Source organism: Miscanthus floridulus, chromosome 5 (assembly GCF_019320115.1).
Source record: "Miscanthus floridulus cultivar M001 chromosome 5, ASM1932011v1, whole genome shotgun sequence".
NCBI classification, from domain to species: Eukaryota; Viridiplantae; Streptophyta; class Magnoliopsida; order Poales; family Poaceae; genus Miscanthus; species Miscanthus floridulus.
This window is the reverse complement of record NC_089584.1, coordinates 144,565,099-144,584,470: the sequence shown is the minus strand read 5'-3', so window position 1 is coordinate 144,584,470 and position 19,372 is coordinate 144,565,099. Positions and strand designations below refer to the sequence as shown.

Genomic DNA, 19,372 nt, shown 5'->3' with positions numbered 1-19,372 from the left:
AGTCTTGCTGTGGGGTGCTACCTGGGCACCCCTAGAAAAATGGATACATATGGTGGGTAAATGGTATATGAGGTGGTCCTGGGTGTGAACCTGTGATGGGAGGAGCCTAGGGTGGAGGTGTTGTGGTGGCACGGTAAATGGAAACCCTGATGAAGATATTCTGGCTTGGTCATCTCTAAGGACTTACTAGTACTCAGATTCATCAGAAAGCCTTACGTACCACTCGCCCTATATGGTGCGGGACAGCCGGACTACTTGGTAGGATATTGCCACTACTGCTAGGTTGATAGCGGACAGTGTAAGGAGGTACGGGGCGCGGAGAATTTCCCCCACACCCTTCTGAGACTTCATGGAGACCTTGAGGACCCAGCTCATGACTCAGTTTCAGCCACCCCAGACTAAACTTGGGGTATACCAGGGCTGAATGGTAGAGTGGCATTATCCTAGGCTAGCAAGCGGCCGAAATCAGCCCAGTTGACGATGGTCAGCGAAGAAGGCAGATCTTGTGGTTATGTAAAACCTCTACAGAGTGTATGGTTGATCGATCGATACATGTACCGACTTGTCAGCTATAGACCTTTCCTAGGTTTCACTTAAACTAGATAGCGAGATGAGTCCTTCTCTTCTTCCCTCGTGAGAGAGTGTTGGTCATAGCTAGGGGCTATGGGCCATGAGACAATGCTGAGAGGGAGTTAGCCTATCGACTGAGCGATGGTATGGTGATGATATGGAGATGGTGGTATATCGATCCCTGGATCGAAACCTAGCTCTGGATGGGAATGGGGTGGAATGTGTGTGGGAATGGTGTTAAAAACACTATACTATTGTACACTTGATATGCTAATACATAGGAAACCCCAGCCTTATAGGTTCCTTTTGATTATATCCAACTTGCATCCAATTTCCACAAAGCATAGCTCATAGGGTGGGAGTGGTCAGTACAAATCGTACTGATAAATTTTGGCACACAGGTTCTGCTGAGGAGTATAGCTCCGAGGAGTTTGACGGTTGAGGGGTTCGTTCATATGCTCGAGTTTTGGCGATCTTATCTTCAAGAATGAATGCTACTTTTGATTCCGCCAATACGGCGATGTAATAATTTATGTAATTCTGCACTATTTGTACTCTGATATTACGTTGTATGGATGTGATCCTCGATTGGAATTTAGGTAATATGATCTACAATGGTCTTATTACACTTCGACTCTATGGATTTTCCTTCGTGAAAATCAGGTCGCTTCACCTTCAAGATAACACCCTCTCGAAGGGATATGTTCGCCACAACCTGGACCGCATCACTTGGACCATGGCCTTGAGGCACCATAGCACTGCAGGTAACTCCAGTCCAGTTACAAGGGCTGCTGCGATTGCTCCATGTCTGCAGGCAGCCATAGAAGAAGTGGCCATCCAGACTAGATTTCCATCGGAGGAGCGTGTCTGCTTGGTGATCCAGTTGGCTTGCCGTAGAAATTGCACAGCAAAGAATGTTTGGCAAGACAAGAAGAAGCACCAGGGAGATCTTATGTCAAGGAGACTCATCTTACGCTAGTGAAGCTCTAAATAAACGCCCATCTGTGTGCCCAGTGGCCTTTTCTTGAATTGTATATATACACATGAATAAAGAGAGAGCGCCACCGTCAGTACTGAGCACAACTGTACTGTACCGCTCATGCATTAAGGAGACCTTGACTCAGGTTGATCGGTCTCAGTCTTGGTCACATTGAGAAATAATTGTCCCAGACTTGTTGTATGGACCGCAGGGCTAGCGTACGTAAATGGACCGTTTTGAATCTTTTCGTGCCGGTGACTACTGACTCAGATAGCCAACCAACAAGAGGCTCTAAATCGAGCCCCTTTCGTAAGGTAAAGGGCAAGTGCGTCGATGATGTATCTATCCCTACCTTACTTAGCTCCTAGGGCGTTTTGAATACAAGTCAACACGCCGGCCGAGCATGGCCCACCTCCAACCAAACAGCCCAAGAATCTCGTGACTGTAAAAAACTGAGATATACAAAACTAAAATAGTCAAGTTAAACAGTAAAATCCGAATACCATATTAGTGCGATATAGGAGTAATTGACTGCAGTCAGCGCTGCTTTTTCGCGTCATTTTTCCTCATCAGCTATAGGCGATGGCGATTCATGGTGATTCTCGTCGTTGGCCCTTCTCCAAGCGGCGGATCTCTCTTTGCTGGATCTCAGCGACAGGCGGACATGGGCATCATGACATGCCGTATGTGATGACACGGCGACGAACAGGGCTTCCAGGCAAAACACTTTGCTCTCCCACGAATCGATTCGACTCTATGGAACATGTCCAGATCCAGGTACGATGGAAGTGACGGGCGTAGCATGGGAGGGCAGATTCACGACCTTTGGCCGGGGTGTTAGAATGGTGAGATCTTCGCGCCACCGGCTCTGCCTTTGCTTGGATTGTACCGTGGCACCGGCAGACGTGACCTCTCATGTTATCCTCTCATAATTTTTTGGCTACTCTCACATTATTATTCCAAAATGCTCTGCGGCCGTGCAAGATCACTTGTGCGTCATCTGAAGGTTACATAAAATTTGCAAAACCTTTTTGTCAGTAATCTGTTGCCTGAAGATTTATCAGCTGCCCTTTCAATTTCTTGTCCTCTTGCATTTCTTTTCAGTTATGTGCAAGCAGTGAGTATGGTACATTGGTGTAGTAATTACTAACGCATTGATTTATTGTTGTACACAAAACTGTGAATTTACATGTGATTGCTTGTCATTTACTACTCATTTCTATCCTGACATGCTCTATATTAAGAAACTCTGACTAGTGCCAACTTCCTCTGTCTCAAAATGAATAAATTTTGAGGTTTAAAATTTATCTTAATAGCATTCTAACAAAACATAGGACACTGTCTTCTAATGTTGAAGTTATCATGGATACATGCAAACGATAACTGCCAAATGTAAGAGCTAGAAAAGGAAAGGTGATGAAGAGTACATGCGTATTTTGCAGCGTCTTTGGTCTATCTAAAAGTTTATATAAAGTTATGTATTTTGGGATGGAGAGGATAATATACTATTTCAGGAAGAAAAAAAAGAGTGTAAAACTACTTAGTGAGGACTATACACTGCTAAAAATCGAGCACTTCCATGTGAAATATTGCACATAAGCGCATTTATGGTTGTGAGGACAGATCTGAGATGATTCTGGAGATCTAATCCTCTTTTTTAGAAAACAAGATGCAGCTGCGGTTGCTGCTAGCTGAGATGCATCGGGCTGAGGTATTTACCCATGGTTGTACAATGGGATGTTCTTTTGTCTAAAGTTCATTTTCTTTGCTGTAAAATATCATTGGCTATATAGCAACAACCCGTTGCTTTAATTTGCAGTAATCGGAACGATGACCGAGATGAACTAATCTAAGACATGTATTTCAATTGTTTTGTGTAAGAAATATAATTATCTTCTCATTTGGTTTTTCAGCTGCTAGATCTGGTAGTAGGGATATATATGGTTTAGTGATGGTGGTTTGGACTTCTGCAATCTCACTATATGAAAAATGTGTTGAGTCGCTTGGGTATAGTGACTACAAATCTGCTCTAACAACTTATGAATCTAGTGTGTTATTAAGGAAAAACCAAAGATGAGGTCAATTGAGATACTCTACGCCACTGCCTCACTTATGTATTTAGCTAGTGCTACGCGGCATGCCATCTTGTGAGCAAATTAATCAGGTTGTCTTAAATTTAGGAGATGTTCACTGGTGTCTTCTCGAAAGAGTGATGCTCTATCTAAAGGGCACTACGAGCTATAACATTCAATATGCTAGATACCCAACACTACTATATAAATGGTCATCACCAATGACACTTTCACCGTCGCATTTATTAAAACCAGCGGTGAAAATAATTACCATCGTTGGTTCTTGTTACCAACCAGCGGTGAAAATGGGGCTCATTTTCACCGTCACTAGGTAACACTAACCGGCGATGATAGTCCATCGTCATCGTTGGATGGTGACCACAACCGAGTGGTAAGGGGTACCTCATCATCATTAGCTCGTAATTCGGTCCAGCGGTGAAAACCATGGTGCAACACAGTAAAACTAATAACATTTCTAAATCAAGTCAGATTGTGATGAACTTTATATCAAAGTTATAGCTCCGATGAGATATACAACTTTTTTGTTGATGAACTTTTTCATTTAAAATCTCTTATGGTCCTATAATTCTATTTGAAGTTCTCATATTTTAAAATTCAAAATTTCAAACGACCTCGGATGAAAAAACGACTAGCAAAGATGTAATACTAGACGAGATCTAAATCTTTTCAGTTAAAAAAAATTCATTTGAATTTATTTAGGGTCTCAAGTATTTGTTACTACCTCAGTTCCAAATTATAATTTGTTTGACTTTTTTAACTGAAAGTTTGACCACTCGTCTTATTTAAAAAATATGTGCAAATATATGCAAATTTAAGTCATACTTGAAGAACTTTTATTAATAAAGCAATTCACAACAAAAGAAATGATATTTTGCACAAAATTTTGAATAAGACGAATGGTCAAATATTTGGTCAAAAAAGTCAAACAAATTATAATTTGAAATGAAGGGGGTACAATATAACAAAGTCAATACAAAAGAAAAATGCCATCCAATTGGTTACAAGTGACTTTGGAGTGGAGGGTTACGACGCGCAAGACCACAAGTTGCATGTTTAAATCCTGCTGGTTGCACGTCCACGTATTTGACGCGAAAAATCCTTGTAACTTGCATGGTGGGGGCTTTCCTCGGTTTTTTTTAGCATTTTTACGGAGATTTTATATTTTTCAGAAACTGATAGCACCGCTGGTTAGTAACTCAAGCTGGTGGTTGCAACCTACGTCGAGGTGCAAAATCAGTGATGATGGGGTGTTCCGAACCGGCGGTGATGACGTCAAGTACTGGAAGGCTATAGTGATTAGCTGGACATTTGATACTGATAAGATAAAGGCTATGAGTGGGTATGTGTTCACACTTGGAGTATGGCACCATTTTATGGAAGTCTTGCAAGCGTATCATCACTGTCATCGTTAAGGCTCAGTGGCTTCGTAGACTCCTTTGGATTTGCTGCTGGTTGAAAAACCTATACGGGTGCCTTCAACAAATAGACACCAATCTACGTTTTCAAATTTGTGTGAGCAAAGTGCAATTGTTTTATCTATTTAGTTGAACAGAAATGATGTAGTCTTGGACGTACTTCTACTTCTAGATTATATGTTAGAGACGACGACTTTCGATCTCTTCATCGAACATGCTCGGTTCGCCTAATAGAATTGTTGTTATCTCGTTTGTTTGTTTTTGTTTTTTTTAAGAGAATGCCTTTTATAGCTAGAGACTAAATTATAATAAAATTTAGTTGTGTGCATAACTCTTTTTTCTCGAATACGCAAGAGCATTGCACATAATTGTATTAAGAAGATAGAAGTTTGAAATACAAGAGCGGTCGTTCCCAGCCCGACGATTACCTGAAAGGACTACATTTTTAATTATGACATCCTTGGAATCCATTGGGATCAACCTAGACTACGATTTAGCTGAGGTACCAGACCGTGCTGTTCCACAAGTCATCGCCCTGGATGCTGGGAACAACTCATCAAGCGCCTCGACGTTTGCTTCCGATAGGGTGCCCTGAAAGTACGAATCGTACGAATGCTTGGCTACAGAGGAAATCGGCGCTGAAGGTGCCAGGATCCCCATCCTCTTCATGAGCAGTACTTCACCGCGTTTGGAAGTGGGGATGTGGTCCGTCTACTGAGCAACAATCCGTCTGCTCCTAATGGGCAGAGTGGTCCGCTTTGGTGTCGGCTTCTGCTTGGGCGGGGAGTTGATGTGAGGTGGCTGCCTCATTACGTGGACCTCCTCGATGAACCTACCCAGTCGCTTGGCGGCCTACCTTGGTGTGGGCGTACCCTCAGCGGTCAGCTCATCGGTTGCCTGAACGACGCCCGTTGCTGTGCCGTCGGCCGCCTCAGCTTGCGGTCCATCCATGCACTGGGCCGAAGGCATAGCTGTGGTGTATGCCTTTGATGGTGAGGACGGTGGGACCTCCGTCCCCTCCTGGTTGCCAGTTACTTTACCCTTTGATTTTTTTATTTACTATTCTGTCAGAGAATTGGTGTTGCGAGCCTAAGAGATCAACTGTTGAATGACGATCGTTTATCAGAGCAGCTAATTGATGAGATGATCACCAAATTTCTCGAACAAGTCAAGCAAGGTACTTGGTCCTCCAATGAGTGGCCACAGATTTACACGGACTATTCGATCTCAAAGCTCGCTGTTAATGTTTATACACGACTCATGGCAAGGAGGCTCTCGGATCGTCCTGAAGGCCAAAAGATGTACATTTACTGTTTCTGCCCTGGCTGGGTAAAAACTGCCATGACTGGTTGGGAAGGGAATATTTCTGCCGAAGAAGGTGCTGACACAGGTGTATGGCTTGCCTTATTAGCTCAGGAACCACCCACAAATGGGAAGTTCTTTGCCGAGAGACGTGAGATAAGCTTCTAAGGTGACTACCTTATCCATATTCTTTCCCCACCTGCAAATAGGAGAAATTAGAACTCAAGATCTTAAATCCATCTTCACAAACTGCTCTGATTGCTACTCACCATCATCCATCGAGGCATCGAGATTCACAAGCCATAATAATTTTCCCAAACACAGAAGCCATAATATTTTGTGTATTGTTATGGATAGAAGAAAGTACCAAGTGTACTATGGAGATTGCTCATTGTTCTGTTACTTAATTCTGTAAATGGTTTATTTTTCGCAATGGTTGCAGTTTAGGTTACTGATCCTTTACCGTTCCTGTGTGATCTTTTTAGGCGATTCATGATTTTGGTGCTTTGGAGCTATCACCTGACAAGCAGATGTTCAAGATCATTAAAGGGGCACCACTATGTCACATTAAGGATTTAATGGAAAGCCCGTGACCTCAAATTTTGTTAATTAAGGTGATCTACGAAATGTTTGTTGGCTTTGAATGAAGTATCATAAAAGCAGAATGTTTATCAGGACCACTAAAATGGCAACTTGGGAAGCACGGCGAGCTGGCTGATTCCTGCGTGTGCTACAAGCTTACAGCAGTGACCTGTATTGAAGTGCACATTTCACCAACGGTTGCGTTGGGTTCAGGCCACATCACTAGATGAGTTTTCCTTCGTCAGTATTACATGTTTGGTTGGTTTAGCATAACAAGGTGAATATACAAGTGCAGCATGGCTGTACCATCAAATCATTCAGACTGAAGTGGTTTTCATATAGGAGTAGGAAGCAAGCACGTGCATATTATTTGGGCCTTGGAGATGGAGGCAAATTGGCTATAAGCATGTCGGTGTCAGGGTCAATTGAACAGTCCCTCAACCAAGGTTATCCCCTACAGATAGAAGATGCAAAAAGCCATGCATGAATGTATCCATTGCGCTTTCAGTCGTTGGAACCTGAAAATTCGGGCAAGGCCATGGCGGCCGGAAAACAAGGCAGCATGATGCTGCATAGCTGGTATTCAGTGGGTCATCCACTTGTGGGCACCACGGGCTTGTGGTGGGGGAAAGGAAAACTCATTGGTGTGATGGTGTCAAAGATGTTGGTTTAATCCAGCAGCAGCTGCTCCCTGCACATCCGGTGCTCAGGTTTCTGTCATTCTATGGCACATAACCTTACCTGCCTGTCTGCAATTTGCATCCTCTAATGGAATTGTGCCATGCGCCATGGATTTGTCCATGTACACGGATTGTTTCAGTCATTAGCTGGTGTAAGCTGGAGTTGCCACCGGCAAACCCTATTGATTGATTGATCCAATAAGCATGTCTTCCTTTTTTTTATTACACAAAGGAAAGGAGGGCCACTTGGAATACTTGGATACCTAGGCTACTGCTCCTGCATTTGGCGTGTCGTTCTCGTGCCGGCGGTTGCGATATCAACTGGCCGAATATCAATGATGCATCAGTAGTTACATTGCTTCTTCATCTGGAAAGAGTTGAGATTCCGTTCCTATCATCCATCAATCAGGCGGCCATTAGGGTTTTCACTTCACCAGAATGTATGTTGCATCCCTTTGATACTTTGTGTTATTAAGGCTGAAGGCTTCAGATAATGCTGTGCTGAGCATGAGCTGTTGGGTGTGGGAAATTCAGCGTGGGCCAAGACTTGCCTGGTGAGGATTGTTGTGAACAGCATCAGAATGGCAGGCCCCAAGTGCCAGGTGCAGCAGGACCATGGGTGTGTCACGATGGGGTGGTGTAGAGTGTATAGAGGTTTGTCATCTGTGCGAGCACAGCATCATGCCTTGATCTGGAGCAATGCTTAGACCGGCTTAGACCAGGATGTCTCTTTGTTTTCTTTATCTCATTTGTGTTGAATGCCGGGGGGGGGGGGGGGGGGGGGGGGGGGGGGGTACTGGAGCTGACTGATCGTTGCTAAACAAACAATTATTGCTTTGATCGATACAGTGCTGCTGATGTCATGATCAAAATGTGTTTTCTTAATTTTGCTACTGCAAGGCAACAAATCAAAGCGACAGATGTATGGCACCAAGACAAAAAAAAAATGATGCATACGCAAAGAAGTATATTTTCCCCATCCTATAATAGGGTATTTTAACTAATCCATGATTTCAGTGTCAATATATTATTAGTAATTTACCTTTATATATTGATCAATCAATCCATGCATACATGTTTCATAAGTTTATTCACTATCTGAATTGTTTTGTAGCTCACTGGATTGCATAACCAGCAATCTGTACATTAATGTTCTTCCTTATGAATTTGAATATAAACTCGAACAAATTTTATTTACTACTCTTTAGGTTTCATATCTGCAGATTTAATCGCCACAGCTACAAAGATTACTGCTCTACTCTGAAGGAGGCCATCCAATACTAGATGTCAGGACTTCTTCCAGCAGCTCCTAGATAGTGCTTTGCCTATGGCATTGCAAAAGAACTTCAGACTCTTCAGAAAGTAGTTCATCAGGTCCAACTCTACCAGGTACTGCTTAAGTTATACTTTCAATAAAACTTTAAACCTTCAGATAATTCATCTAAAGATCCATTTCCCTTTTTATTTTCATAAGAAGTAATTCTGCCTTCCATCTATCAGAGTCATCATTACTGGATAAAGATTATAGAGTATTTAAATGAGTATTCTGTTAGAAAATGAATACTGAGAGAGTAAATATAATCGATTTTTATTAGTTGTATGTATTACATTTATTCACTAAACTTTTAGTACTTATGAAGGTAAGATTCTAGACCGCACTCATGCATGGGTTGATGGGCTACTACAGTGTAGTTGGTAAGTTCACCAGATATTATATTAGAAAATGAATGGAGGGATTAAAGATAATTAATTTTGATCACTTGTACGTACAAATATCCATGAAATTTTTGATACTCATGTAAGAGTCTAGGTCGTACTGCAGCACAGGTTGATGGGCTACTTGCCTACTTGCCTGACCATCAGTCCAGTATCTATGTCCATTATTCAATACATTGGTCTCTGAAAAATTGGCACAAGATACATATACATACTGCATACGCCATATATAACTAAACGTGGAGACTACAAACCATCATATAGTTAGTATGGTGCCACATAAATCATGCAAATCTTGTAATTTGACTTCATGAATTGGCCTCAAGATGACTGTTGGGCAGCTTCTGTTTGTTAGTGCTTGATATGCCTGCTGCATTGTTGGTCTGGCTTTTGGGCAGATTTGCAGACAAGCAAAGGCCACCAGCATGAGCAGGATGATGTCTTTCTCCTCGTCGCTCGTTGGTGCTATGATGCGATCGTCCAATATATCCATGAGCTTAGTACGCTGCTCTGTTCGGCAGAAGAATGGAAGTAGCAGGTCTCCTGGGTGCTTACCCATGACTACTTCCATGGTGAGCACACCAAAGCTATAGACATCACACTTCTCTGTAAATACCATTGTGGATGACAGTTCTGCAAAAAGAAGTACAACATTAATAAGAATATAACTGACCTGCAAAATCAAATGGATTTTTATATGATAATAAAGGATTAAAACATTGTACCTGGGGCTATATAGCCACATGTCCCTGCAAAGATGGTGCTCCAACTTGAGCAACTATGATCCAACTTCCGAGCCATGCCGAAGTCTGAGACAGAAGCCTTAAAATCACAGTCTAACAAGATATTGCTACTTTTGATGTCACGATGTATAATAGGTGTATCATAATCATGGTGCAAGTAGGAGAGAGCTTGAGCTACATCTTTAACAATGTCACGCTTCTTGACCAATTGGGCTCCTTGGCAAGCTGATCATCCTGCAAACTGGATGCTAAACTTCCCCTTTGGATAAAATGCTTTCTCATGGTACACAAGAAATTTGCACTTGGAATGAGGACAGTATCCATACAACTTGACTCTGCATCGGTGCCTTGGAGCTCAGCATGAAATGCTTTCTCATCAGTATAATCTTCAACAGAGTGTAGCAGTTTGATAGCATAGATTCTCCCTCCTTCGAGCTCTGCTCTGAAGACAGACCCGTATCCTCCAATACCAATGCAGTATTTATCATCAAAATATTAGTATGTCTTGGAATGCAATCTTCCCATCAAAATTCCATATGGAGACTGTATCATGAGATTTACTTTTATCGCAGGTATAACATCCTGTCGGCCAATGGAAGGCCGACAGCACCCATGTCGGCATGTCAGAAGCCGATAAGGCTAACGTCCGACGCTGACCTGTCAGCGCCGACAGCAGCCCTAAACTAACTAATCTAATTAACTAAACTAACTAAATATACTAAGTAATCTAACTAAGCTAAATCAAACTAAACTAACCCTCACCCTAAAACAAACCCTAATCTACAACTAAACTAACCCTAAAACTAAACTAGCTAACTAATCCAATTAACTAAACTAACTAAAAAAAGAAAATCTACAACAATAACGACAAAGTCTTTAAGTCCCAAACAAGTTGGGGTATGCTAGAGTTGAAACCCAGCAAAAGCAATTAAGGTTCAGGCACGTGAATAGCCGCCGGCGAGTAGCCCGCGGGCCGGGTGGGGGGCCTGTCGGCCTTCCGATGGCCGGCAGGTTCCTATCGTCCATCTGACGGCCGATAGGGCCGCCCACTGTACTGGGATGCCGATATGTGTCCCACGCTAGCCCCACGTATTTGTTCTCGGCCGGGCCCGCGCACGCAGAGCTAGGAAACGTCATTTCTCGTGCACGTTGGGCCAAGTCCGTCTGCATGCGTGCGTGTCATATGCGCTCGGGACAATAAATCTGTGACTTGCCTAGAGCCATATGCAACGACCGGTTCTTAATCGACATGTATAGGGAAAAAGTGTAACCAAGTCATGCATGTTGGCCGCAGGACACAACCCCTTACATCCACCAGTACCCAATCCATATCCCTGCCCAGGTCACCATTTTCCTTTCCACTATTTTATCATGAGTGTTCATATTTTATTACCTATTTGCGAGTAACGGCAGGTTACTCACGCTACCGGTATCCTGAGCATAGCAGCTATTCCGCCTGTACTAGTAGGACTCATTGGTGGGTATGTTTATGCAGGTAGTTCTCATAAAATGCATGTAACTTAAATGCACATCACATATATATATATAATCATTGATCATAAAAATATTGGTTATGCTCCGGGGCTTGCCTGGATAAAATATATTAAAAGTTAGTATCTACATCTTCGGATCATCCACCAGCAACTGAATAGCAAGCCCATTGCATCATCTCCTAGAGAGAATACCATTACACCATCTTCGGATTCCCAATCATCCTTCAATTGATCCGTTGATCCATCATCGTACCTATATGATATGCAATGTAATGCAATGCAAAGACGTAATTAATCGACTGAAATTGGGATTCGTAAAATACGATCTACGCCTCTCAAGTTAACGGGCTAGTTCTAACTACGACCGTACTTAGGCTACATATACACGTTGTCGGATAAGGCGTTATTTCCCAACAATAATTTTAGTTATATAAACCAAAGTGTTTCTTTATTTTATTCTATCGATTTAATCATTACTCGAAATAAGACATCATTATCCATTTAGCAAACTAATTATTCTGGAGCTACAAAAATTATAGTGAGTACCTAATATTGCTAGGAGCCTACTGTACAAATTTTAGATTCAACAATATTACCAATTTATCATGAAAATTCCTACAAGTTTATACTTTACAATATTAAGTGCCTTAATTAATTATGTAGCTCCCAAGAATATTATCAAACTATGTAAACAAAATCTACTAATAGGTAGCTCATAATTTTAGAGACACAACAAAACTGGTTTGGCATTTTTATGATTTTTCTACACTTTATTTTCAATTTCTGAAAGGCACTGAATTAATAAAACCAAAACAACGCACAAGATAAGACCTGGGCGGCCAACTCGGCCCGCAGGCGCGCGGTGGCCCAACAGCTAGGCAGCCCAGCCGGCACTAGTCCGAACCAGGCGGACAGCGCGCGGCGGCCCAGCGCAGGGGTGAGCGGCCCAGGCGCGAGTGGCACCAGGCCGGCCCAAGCGTGCGTCACTAGGCCGGCCCATGGGCGCACAGTGCGGCCAGGCGCATCGGCAACCAGGTCGGCCCAGGCGGGCGTGAGTGGCCCAGCGCGATGCTGGCGGCCCAACAGTGCGGCAATGACTGGCCGACCCAACAGTAGGCAGGCCAACGGCCCATGCGCGGCGCGACGAGCAGGGCGGCCCACATAGCCATGGCCAAACAGCGGTGGCATTTTAGCAATTAGGCCCCTAAGCTTCTACTAAATCACCCGCAGTACAATTAGTACTATTCCTATGGCTCACGTATTCACAGTAAGAACCCTGTATAAATATTTTTCTTAGATTTCTCACCCTTCTTCACCTTTTCTTCATTCAAAAACAGAGCACGGACTGGATGACAGCCATGGCAAGCACGGACCGGACGACAGCGGGGCGGCGCCGGTGCGGGGCACAGGAGGAGCCACGCGTGGACGCCGTTGAGCTGCGGCATGGTGCAGCGGCCGACTCGGCAGCAGGAGCGGGCAGTCGCGACCGTGGAGTTATGGTGGAGCGGCACGTGGGGGCGCGGGCGGACGGCGCAATCGACGGTGGATGCGGCACGGCGACTACGGCGTACCATGGTGCTGCAGCGGCCACGGCGAGGTAAGGTGCGGAGCACACAGGACTCGGTGTCCGGTCGGGCAACGTCGGCTCCCAGTGCGGACGACGACGGCGCGGGATGCGGCCAGTAGCGGGGCTCGGGAGGAGCCGCGGGGGTGTGAGGCAAGGTGAAGCCGCCTGTGGGCTTGGGCAACGGTGTACTGGAGCTAGGGCGCAGTGACGACGGTGGGGGCAGCCTTGACAGGTGCTGCGGGAAGGGCGCCGGCGCGCGGTAAGCATCAGCGAGAGGAGCCGAGCGAGGGGGCAAGCGAGGAGAGCGAGCGGGGTGGGGTCTCCTCCCATCGGCAGCAGAAAAGGAGAAGGAAGGAGGAGGAGCGCTGGGGAAACCGACGACGGCGGACTCAACCAAAACCGGTGCTCGTCTCGGAAGAGAAATCGGAGACAGAGGCAGACAGGCGCACGAGGGCAGGGCGTGGGCTGCTGGGGCCGCACAGCGTGAAACCGCGGGTGGCGATGGCGTTGAGGTGATGGTTGCATTGACGGCGTACACGAAAAGGATTTACGTGCTATGCTCTGGTGGTAAAGAAAAAAGGGGAGCAGAGAAACAGAGTCAGACCGAGACAGCAGAAGCAAGGACGAGACGGCTCAGCTTGGCAGAACACTGAGGCAGACCACGGAGCTGCGACAATGACAAGAGCGCGACGGGACAATGGAGACAGACGAGGACAATTAGACACAGAGCAGCACGACACGACGCCATAAATCAAAAGACTGATTCACAGCAGGGTACATATAAAAATATTTTCTCCACCTAACACTCTCATTCCTATTTAATTTATTTTAAGTTTTAACAAGATTAACTCCTAATTTTTATTTAAGTTCTAATTACAAGTGATATTTTATTTTGTAACAAAAATTGTTTTCATGCTCAATCCAACAGAACAAGCCATTCACCATTTATTTGCTAGAATCGCTATAGGATATTTTAAACATAATTTAAAATTTTAAAATCCGAGGAAATCATTTCGGTAAATTTTATTAGGCCTAAATCGCGGTGCTAAATAGGATCGTAACACCGGGGTGTTACACGTGGCCGCGACCCAGCCATGGCGTGAGACCGACGCCCACAGCGTCTGCACGTGTGGTGACCGTGGACTTAGGCCGAGCGGCTGCACTCGGTGCCGTGCATGCATTTTTAAGCGAATCAAAGACGGCTGGTTACCTCGATTGAAACTCAACCAATTTCGCTAACCCAGAGCCAACACTGTCAGCCATCTAGCGAAGCGAGCGTCACGACCATAGAGCAACCATACAGGGAGATAAAAGGATGCCTCGTCGCGTTGAACGCCAGTTCGCGAATAGAGCGCCCACAACATGATTTCACACGTTTTAACGATGTTTGGGCAATTTTTACGAGAGCAACATGACATCCAACACAATTTCAACCTATGCCATGCTCAAGCACTCACTTTAATGCAATCAACAATACCAAAACATATCGATAGTGTTTAAATATTTTTGTTAGAAATTAAATATCAAAATAGCATTGTCTTACTATTTTTCCATACTTAGAAAAGTTAAGGATTTCAGTGGGGGCTAAGTAACCATTAATTCTTTTATCGTAATTTTTAATAGGTCTAAACCTTGTTAACTTCAACCAACAAATACTTCATGCAATAGTCCATACCTTAAACTTACCCATAAGAGAAAAATATTTAAGCACCGTTTAACTATTTTGCTCAACATAATTCGCCAAAAATAGTATTTTAACAATAGTTCAAGTGTTTGTTGACTTAACGAAAAGAACTTATCTTAACGTTAAATTTGATTTTTGAGCTTCCAAGAGCACTAGTTTAACACTATTTATTTTAATTTTTCTCAACCACAAAAGTGAGTCACATAGGATTCGCTTATCATTTCACGTGCGTTATAAATTTTAAAACCCAAAAACTTGTTTGGCTAATTCCTTTTGGACCTAAATCTCGGTGCTAAGCAAGCTCGTAACACCCAAAGTGTTATAACGTAGCTCTTGATCATGATCTCTGTTGTCCTGATCTATGATTGCGAATTTGCAAATGGGAATGGGCTCGCTCAAGAACGACACAGTTCGCTTAGCTAATTTTTGTTTTGGAAAAAATCCACTTTGCCTCCCTCAGACTAACACAAAAGCTAGCTTTTCCTCCCTCAACTCTAAAACCGGAAATAGCACCTCCCTCATCTCTCAAAACCGATCACATAAAAATTCCACCACAAGTGGATAAGAGAAACTGCAGCTATAAATTAATTATACAAAAGCATAGATCTAACGTTACAACAAAAACTAAGCATAGATCTAAAGTTACAACAAAAACTTTGTACTAAATTATATTATATCATATGTTCACTGTGTAGATCTACTCATGTGGAGTCTAACACAATTAGATCTTTTATTTTATGATTTTTTATGATTTACTATAATTTTTCAAAGATTCACCCGAAATAAACATAAAAGAAAAAAAAACCCACATGGGGAAATAGCTATGGGTCAAGTGATCGATTTTTTTAATATCTCAATACTTCAAGTACAAGTTGTGGTATCTGAATTTGCATACAAACTCAGACCACACACCACACTCACACACGTACACACACTGAACACAAACTAAGCCTACTACACATATACCTAAAGACACACATAGCTGAGAGCTACTTGAAGATTATCAGACTCCAAGCATGAAGGGCATGGCACCATGACTATTATGGAACATCCGCGCTTGGGGCTGTAAAGAAAATGGGGGCAAAAACCCCGGTGCCAAACCTATGTCGAGCGGGGCTCGAACCCAGGCCGTGGTGGCTCCACTGAGCAACTCCCACCACTAAGCCATTGGCTCGTTCGCCAAGTGACCGGTTTTGAAAGATGAGGGAGGAGTTATTTTTGGTTTTAGAATTGAGGGAGGAAAAGCTGACTTTTGTGATAGTTTTTAAGGGAAAATGGTGTTCTTGCCCCTTACACAGTTGTGCAATTGTGATTTTACCCCCGTTTTTCTAACTTTGTGATTTTGCCCTTAACTGTTCACAAGTCAACGCAATTTTGCCCCTGGTCAACGGTAAAAACAGGGGCAAATTCGCGTTGACCAGGGACAAAATCGCGTTGACTTGTGAACAGTTAAGGGCAAAATCACAAAGTTAGAAAAACGAGGGCAAAATCATAATTGCACATCAAAGTAGGGGCAAGAACACAAGAGCCCTTTTTTTAAAGACTTTTGTGATGGTTAAGGGAGGCAAAATAGATTTTTTTTTTCTTTTGCTTTTGTCATGCAGTCTAATTAGACCTGAGCGGGCCCATTTTACCATCCATAGAAAACGTGACGAGGCACGAAGGCCCAAATACTTCCATTCCCACTATTGGGCTGGATGATCATTTCCGTTTACGACGGAAGCAAGAGCAACTGAGAGATGGGGATCCACTCAAAAAAAAAGTGAGAGATGGGGAAGAAAGGGAAGGAGGCGGCGCGGGAGCGGCGCGAGCAGCGCCGCCGCGAGGTCACCCTCCTCCGGGCCCTCCCCTACGAGCCCCACCAGCGATGGTGGGACCGCCTGGCGCCGCGGGCCGTAGCGGTGGTCACGGGCGCCAACCGCGGCATTGGCTTCGAGGCCGCCCGCCAGCTCGCGCTCCATGGTCTCCACGTCGTGCTCGCCTCCCGCGACGCCGCCAAGGGCCAGGACGCGGCCGGGAGGATCCTGGTGGAGGCTCCCGATGACTCTGTCGTCAGCTTGGAGTCCCGCCAGCTCGACGTGGCGGACGCCGCGTCGGTGAAGGCCTTCGCGGCCTGGGCGGTGGAAACCCACGGCGGCATACATGTCCTTGTGAGCTCATTCTCATTGCCTTACCTGGCTCATGTAGTTGTGTCGTTTATATCCAGTGATTAGTTTCTTTGCTTTCACAATACTACGGAAGATTAATTCAATTAACTCCTGTAGGGGCTGCGCCCCCTCCAGTTTCATCAAAAAATAATTCAATTAACCAGCAAGACTAGTCCTAGTTTTTTTTCCCGACAACTACGAACTACCTAGCAGTTATTTCTGGAATTTGTACTCTATATAACCGATTGGTAGAAAAGGAGAAGAACCAGGTGCAGTGACACCACCTTCAATTCATAAATAGACTGTTATTTACAAAGATCTTTCCTGAAGGCCATATCTTATATGTGTTGTACCCTGGCTACAGGTTAACAATGCAGGTGTAAACTTCAACAAAGGAGCAGATAATTCTGTTGAGTTTGCTGAGCAAGTTATCAAGACAAATTACTGTGGCACAAAGCGGATGATTGATGCTATGATACCACTAATGAAACACTCTCCGTATGGTGCTCGGATAGTGAATGTCAGCTCAAGGCTTGGTAGAGCCGATGGCAGACGGAATGTAAGTTTGTTAGACATGTTCCTATCTTCCCATTGTGATCTATTCTTAATATGCAGTGCGTTCACATTTACTTTACCCTTTGATTCTATTCTGTCAGAGAATTGGTGTTGCGAGCCTAAGAGATCAACTGTTGAATGACGATCGTTTATCAGAGCAGCTAATTGATGAGATGATCACCAAATTTCTCGAACAAGTCAAGCAAGGTACTTGGACCTCCAATGAGTGGCCACAGATTTACACGGACTATTCGATCTCAAAGCTCGCTGTTAATGTTTATACACGACTCATGGCAAGGAGGCTCTCGGATCGGCCTGAAGGCCAAAAGATATACATTAACTGTTTCTGCCCTGGCTGGGTAAAAACTGCCATGACTGGTTGGGAAGGAAATATTTCTGCCGAAGAAGGTGCTGATACAGGTGTATGGCTTGCCTTATTACCTCAGGAACCACCCACAAATGGGAAGTTCTTCGCTGAGAGATGTGAGATAAGCTTCTAAGGTGACTACCTTACCCACATTCTTGTCCCACCTGCAAGCAGGAAAAATTAGGACTCAAGATCTTAAATCCATCGTTACAAACTGCTCTGATTGCTACTTATCATCATCCATCAAGGCATAGAGATTCACAAAGCATAATGTTTATCATGAACACACAAGCCATAATATTTTTAGCATTGCTAATTTGCTATGGATAGAAGAAAGTACCAAGTGTAATATGGAGAGTGCTCATTGTTTTGTTAGTGTGTGTTACTTAATTCTGTGAATGGTTTATCAATCACGATGATTGCTGTTTAGCCTACTGAGAGCATCTTCAAGAGTATCTTAAATTTTGTTCCCTAAACGAGCGGCAGCAGCTGGCCACGGCCTCCACGCAGGGGCCACGGGATGCCTCCGAGCAGCAGCAGCCGGCCACGGACACCACGCAGGCGCCACAGGGCTGCCTCCGAGCGGCAGCAAACGGCCACGGCCACCACGCAGGGGCCACGGCTGCCTCCCAGCGGCAAATTGACGTCGTGACGGCACGGGAAGGTGATGCGCGCGACTAGGATATGCGTATTTTTATGTGTGGAGGCGGCCGGTTTGCAAGTGCCAAAAGATGAGGAAGAGATATGGGGTAGTCTTGGAGATGAGTTTTTCTCTTTTTTTCAAAAAAACATGGATGAGAAAGGAATATGTGGCACCGTGCCTGTGTGATCTATTTAGGTTATTCATGATTTTGGTGCTTGGGAGCAATTATATGACAAGCTCACAAGCAGATGATCGAGATCATTAAAGGGGCACCACTATGTTGTCACATTGATGGAAAGCCCATGACCTCAAATTTTGTTAATTAAGGTGATATACGAAATGTTTGTTGGCTATGAATGAAGTATCATAAAAGCGGAATGTTTATCAGGACCGCTAGAATGGCAACTTGGGAAGCACGACCAGCTCGCTGCTTCCTACGTGTGCTACAAGCTCTCAGCAAATGACCTGTATTGAAGTGCATGTTGCACCATCGGTTGCGTTTGCGTTGGGTTCAGGCCACATCACTGCTGAGTTTTCCTTCTGTCAGTGTTACATGTTTTTTTTTCTCTCGATCACACAAAAGATTTGCGCGTCTTTGTATTAAGATAGAGGAAAAGTTTAATACAACACGTCTTAACGGCGCCCTAGGTGGTCATAATGTTAAAACTAAAACAGGATCTCTAGCCATAGAACTAGCATGTCTACTTGCACTTGGATAAACCGTGAGTCCTAGAACATCTACTGGTGCAGTAACAGTAGATAGAACAAGAGAAAGAGAGGGGTGAAGGGTGCAAACCATCGGCTGCCTTGAAGGAAGATGGGCTCGCCATCGTAAT

The 19,372-nt window shown here is 44.1% G+C and overlaps 1 protein-coding gene and 1 pseudogene across 1 annotated transcript; one reads left to right on the top strand and one right to left on the bottom strand.

The window, feature by feature from the left end:
* Positions 1–9,593: 9,593 nt before the first annotated feature.
* LOC136455546 (MDIS1-interacting receptor like kinase 2-like) lies at positions 9,594–10,702 on the bottom strand (annotated as a pseudogene).
* A 5,849-nt stretch (positions 10,703–16,551) lies between these two features.
* On the top strand, positions 16,552–18,688 carry LOC136453971 ((+)-neomenthol dehydrogenase-like). Its single transcript, XM_066454526.1, has 3 exons — positions 16,552–16,974; positions 17,336–17,530; positions 17,628–18,688. Exons 1-3 carry the CDS (start codon positions 16,594–16,596, stop codon positions 18,024–18,026), a joined length of 975 nt encoding a protein of 324 aa, XP_066310623.1. The 5' UTR covers positions 16,552–16,593; the 3' UTR covers positions 18,027–18,688.
* Positions 18,689–19,372: the final 684 nt, after the last annotated feature.

What these genes read in the sequence shown, in the direction of transcription:
- LOC136453971 (XM_066454526.1), top strand. Translation starts at nt 16,594, where the DNA reads ATGGGGAAGAAAGGGAAGGAGGCGGCGCGGGAGCGGCGCGAGCAGCGC. An exon ending in ACGGCGGCATACATGTCCTT is followed by an intron (nt 16,975 to 17,335) that starts GTGAGCTCATTC and finishes CCCTGGCTACAG; the next exon opens with GTTAACAATGCAGGTGTAAA. An exon ending in GAGCCGATGGCAGACGGAAT is followed by an intron (nt 17,531 to 17,627) that starts GTAAGTTTGTTA and finishes CTATTCTGTCAG; the next exon opens with AGAATTGGTGTTGCGAGCCT.